Source organism: Seriola lalandi, unplaced genomic scaffold (assembly GCF_002814215.2).
Source record: "Seriola lalandi dorsalis isolate HSWRI2012SDOR001 ecotype SW California unplaced genomic scaffold, Sedor1 jcf7180002054547, whole genome shotgun sequence".
Classification (NCBI taxonomy): Eukaryota; Metazoa; Chordata; class Actinopteri; order Carangiformes; family Carangidae; genus Seriola; species Seriola lalandi.
Window position 1 is genome coordinate 10,640 of NW_019525100.1, and position 4,424 is coordinate 15,063.

At 45.9% G+C, this 4,424-nt stretch overlaps 1 protein-coding gene across 1 annotated transcript in view; it reads right to left on the minus strand.

Annotated features, from left to right (window-relative positions):
- The window catches only part of ca10a (carbonic anhydrase 10 (inactive)a), a 212,051-nt gene that overhangs the window by 661 nt on the left and 206,966 nt on the right, over positions 1-4,424 (minus strand). Inside the window, exons 7-8 of the mRNA XM_023415271.2 lie at positions 2,747-2,901; positions 2,284-2,458 (exon numbers count right to left, since the gene is read on the minus strand). Coding sequence (XP_023271039.1) covers positions 2,284-2,458; positions 2,747-2,901 — 330 coding nt within the window. The remainder of the gene's footprint in view (positions 1-2,283; positions 2,459-2,746; positions 2,902-4,424) is intronic.

A 4,424-nucleotide genomic window follows, 5' to 3' on the forward strand; every position in this document is an offset into this window, starting at 1 on the left:
GGTGCCATTATGTTTTGAGTGGCAGCCTTGACAGAAATGTATTGAAAGAAATAAAATAAAAAAAGGGCGCATGAATAAACATTGTAATTTGATAAAAAGTATCGCGCTCATGTGAAAGAAGGAATTTAAACATATTTCCTCTCATCAGGTGAGTAAAACAAACACACACACACACACACACACACACACACACACACACACACACACACATACACATCAGCTCTCAAACCACCCTGATTCCACATTCAGTTACCCCGATGACCACCTCTCCTGGGGGGGTGGGGGGGGCGTGTTGTTGCTCGCACTTTAAAAGGTTGACCTTACACAAATCACCAAAGAGACCTATTTCCCCTTTTAATGAGACCCCCTCCTACCCCGCCCCCCACCTCTGCACTTCAACACGAAGGCCTTTAAATCTCCAAACAACTAAACAAACTGTTCTGCTTTTGTGTTTTTGTTTTGCTCCGAGTCTCTGGAGTTCGTTTGTTCGGCGATCAGGAGGGTGCGAGGAGGGTGAGGGATGTTTTCCCAGAAGCCTCGAATCTTTTACAAAGTTTATAATAAAACTTCAACTTGGTGTCATTTCCCCTCGGGCTCTCTGACTGGACGGGCAGATCAATGGAGCTGTTTTAGCTACTGGAGACACATCGCCGTTTGTAGGTCGTGGCCCGATGACGAGAGAAGAAAGAAAGACTGAAGCAGAAGAGGAGGAGGTGACGGCAGGTGAAGAGGAAGAGAGACAGGACATGAAATGAGCAGAGGTGCATTTAATATTTCTACAGCTTCAGTTTATGATCAGAAATATTAAAACTCTTTTTGTTTTATATTTTCTTCCTTGATGTTTCCTGGGAAGGATTAATCTCATTAGAGTAAATGTTCTCCTGCTCAGAGTAGTGAAGACATTTACTTGACCTAGGAGCAGGAAGATCAGACCATTGCTGCCTCTTCTTATGTGGCGGGAAACAGGATTCAGGCTCATGTTTTCCCCCAAAGGATTTACAAATGGTCTGAAAAAATCCTGCATGTAGCTGCTGTACATGTCCCCTGAATATAGACTCAAGATGGGACGGGTGTTTACAAGGTGTGGCTCCGCCCCTGGTTCAAATCTCCCCACGACTGCTGCACAGAATACCAATTTCATCATTTCAGCACGAGGGGGGGTGGAGCGGGTGGAGTAGAGCGAAAAGAGAAAGAACCGGCGAGAGATGGAAACAGAAAAGACAATCATGATGTGTGTCGGCCACAGTACAGCAAACCCTGAGCAAAACATGACAAAAATAAGAGGATGAGACGCAGGAACTGGTGCTGCCTCTCGCCCTGCACAGTATTTACACTTCAGGGGTGAGATTCAACATTGTGTGCAGCAGATATATTGGCTGAGACAAGAGTGGAGGAGATGACAAACAGACTGCAGCGACACCTCCCAGGTTGCACTGAGCTGTGACAAGCCAGTTTTCAGCCAGTTCAGTCAGTCAGAGCCAAACAGGTGTTCTGCCTGTCCTGCCATCTGACTCCGTCTCTTCAGCGCATCAATCTGCAGTCTGTTTTTTCAGCCCGGTCCCGGCTCAACGCTCACATTTGATATTAAGTTTATTAATTATGATGGCGAGACCAGATCAGGCAATAATCCCCTGGACTTTAAGTGGATGTCGTTTCTAAAACAAATTAAAATCAGGGGCATTCAGGAGCAACGTTCCCCTGAAGCTGAGAGTTCAGTGAATAATGAAACGTCGCAGCCACTGACCAAAAACTACATCTTGTCAGTTGCTGGTCAGAAGTTCAAGTAGCTGCAGGGATTCGCTAAACGTCTGCGTTTAATAAATTAACACCTCTAAAGAGAAGAGAGGTGAAAGCCTCTCGTGCTGTGCATTTCTATTCATATTATATCACTGATATAACAATGACAATTAATATTGCAACTGCAGAGCTGTTGTATTAGACCGCATTAGTTTTAGCCAGCTGTTATATAGATGTTTTATCTATCTTTGTACTTTTATCTATCTACATTTTTACAAAAGTAATTTTACCTGAACTCTTTCCCTGGTGACTGATTTAGTTTTGACTGACTGATAATCTTTAGTTTATGTGCCTTTTAATTTGGAGCTCCACAGCACTTTACGCTGAAACTCAGTAGTAACACGCTAACGAGGAGGAGCTATACTCTCGTTGGTATTACTATGATATTAGCTCACTGTGTTCAGGTCATGGTATTTGCATGGTGGATGTCAGAGATGGAGGCGGAGTGATAACGTGGCAGCGGCGGGAACCAGGACGTGTTTGTACCTCGGTACTGCAGCTTCTGGGCCCTGTTGTTGGGGCAGTCTTTCCCCTGCATGCTGAAGTTGATGTTGGTGCGGATGCAGCGGTTGTTGAGCGGCTGGACCGGGCGAACGTTGTCGCTCATGCTGAGGAAGATCTGAGACGGCTGGTTCTGGCTCAGCAGGCGCAGGGAGTGCATCTGAGATGGAGACAGAGACGGGGAGGAACAGAGGAAGAAAAGAAGCCATTGAAAAGAAAAGTTGGCAAAAGCATCATGGAAATGTGAGCCAGGCATTTTTGATCCACTGCATTATTTTCCAGGCAGACGGTACGGAGGATTAGACAGAGGGAGAGCTGAGAAAGTTTCAGTGCCGGGCTGAACAATACTTCAACTCCACGGCAGAGAAAATCCTCAGCCGACACCGACAATCCTCAGAGAATTCTGGGAGTGTCGTGTCTCAGGTGTGGGTGGGCAGCTGAGGCTCACCTGCATACGTGTGAGGTACACCGGCTTGTTCATCAGGATCCATGTGGCCGTCTCAAAGCACGGGGGGATGGTCATCGAACCGTCGTACGTGATGAAACTATTCGTCTCCGGGTAAATCTCCTCTATGTTCAGGCCGGTCAGCAGGTAGGCGTCGTCTGCAGGACGAGAGCAACACGGGTCAAGTATGGACGTTGGAATCAGCAGGAAAAAAAGTCATCAGATTACTAAAAGGATTATCTTCAAGCAACGACAGATTTCTCGTTATTGGACTGTGTTTATTTGAAGGATCTTTACAGACCTGAAGAGACATGAAGTGAAAGAAAAACAACAACAGAAACACTGTCACACTGAACACAGCACCACGCTCATGGATTCACCTGATATTTAAATCCTTCAGATGTTCAAAACATTTGTTACAGAAAATCTAAACTCATCGCTTCAGCAACTCAAACCCACAGAGAATGATCACCTGACCCTGCAGCTCCCCTCTGGTTTACAGACAAACTTAGCAACTAACTGGTTGAACATAGTCGAACATTTTGCAGCCGCTCCCTCGGGAGTCGCTCGAGTGATTATCAGACATATTCAAACTGCAGGTGAATGTTAATGTTGCTCTGTGTCTGCTGGGTCTGTGAAGAGGCTCAACATTCACCGTATCAATTCTGCAAAGTGTCAAAAAGTCAATATTGCACAATCAGGGAGAGAGTCAGGAGGCAGAGCAGGTTGTCCACCAATCGGAAGGTCGGTGGTTTGATTCCCGGCTCCTCCGCCGTTAGGTGTGTGTGTTAAAGGAGCGTTGTGTCTGAATGTGTGTGTCTGCTGAGTGACTCTTGGCTCAACTGGAAATCAACACGGGTTTCATTCGGTATCGATTTGGAAAATTCTTCTGCAGATTTGTCTTATAAAAAGAGAAATGCTGTGATTACCTGAATGACTGAAGTTCTTGGATGGTGAATGGATGAATCTTAACATAGTGGACAGAACTACCCCCCAGTCTGTGTCTGCTCCAATGAAATGAAAGAGAGTAAAACGTACTGGCAAATAACACATCAGAGATAAAGTTTCTCGGCACTAAACACTGGGTTTGTTTTCTGCTCATCTCACTCCCCCCCCCCCACACACACACACACACACACACACACACACACACACTCCAGTAGCATGCTCTCAGTGACTCGTCATCTGTCAGGCCTCTGCTAACAAGTGGACTGTGCGTTTTGATGAGTCACTGTGTTGGACCGCTGCAGCTTTAATGCTAATTCGCCTGTGTTCTGCATCGCTGTTACAAACTGCGTTTTGTAAACAGCGTTCCTCAAAAGGATATTAATTTATTAAAAAATAAGCATGACCGGATTAATTTGAGAAAATCTCCATAAAAAGCTTCTGTGATCCTCGATGTGCTGTTACCACTCCACCTACAGCGGAGGAAGAGCAGATCCATCACTCATCCTTCAAATTATTCTCTCTAGATGGTGTGTGTGTGTGTGTGTGTGTGTGTGTGCACATATACAGGAAAAAAGTGCGCTCGGCTAGCAGAGAGGGAAATGCTTAAGGACTCATAAGCATGTGCGGTGGTGGCGTGTAGCTGCATGTGCACGTGTGTGAGACGCTGTATCTGAGGCAATTTCGAAAGCTGTCAAAATCCATGGACCTGGAGGAAACCCCCCTCCCCCCTCCC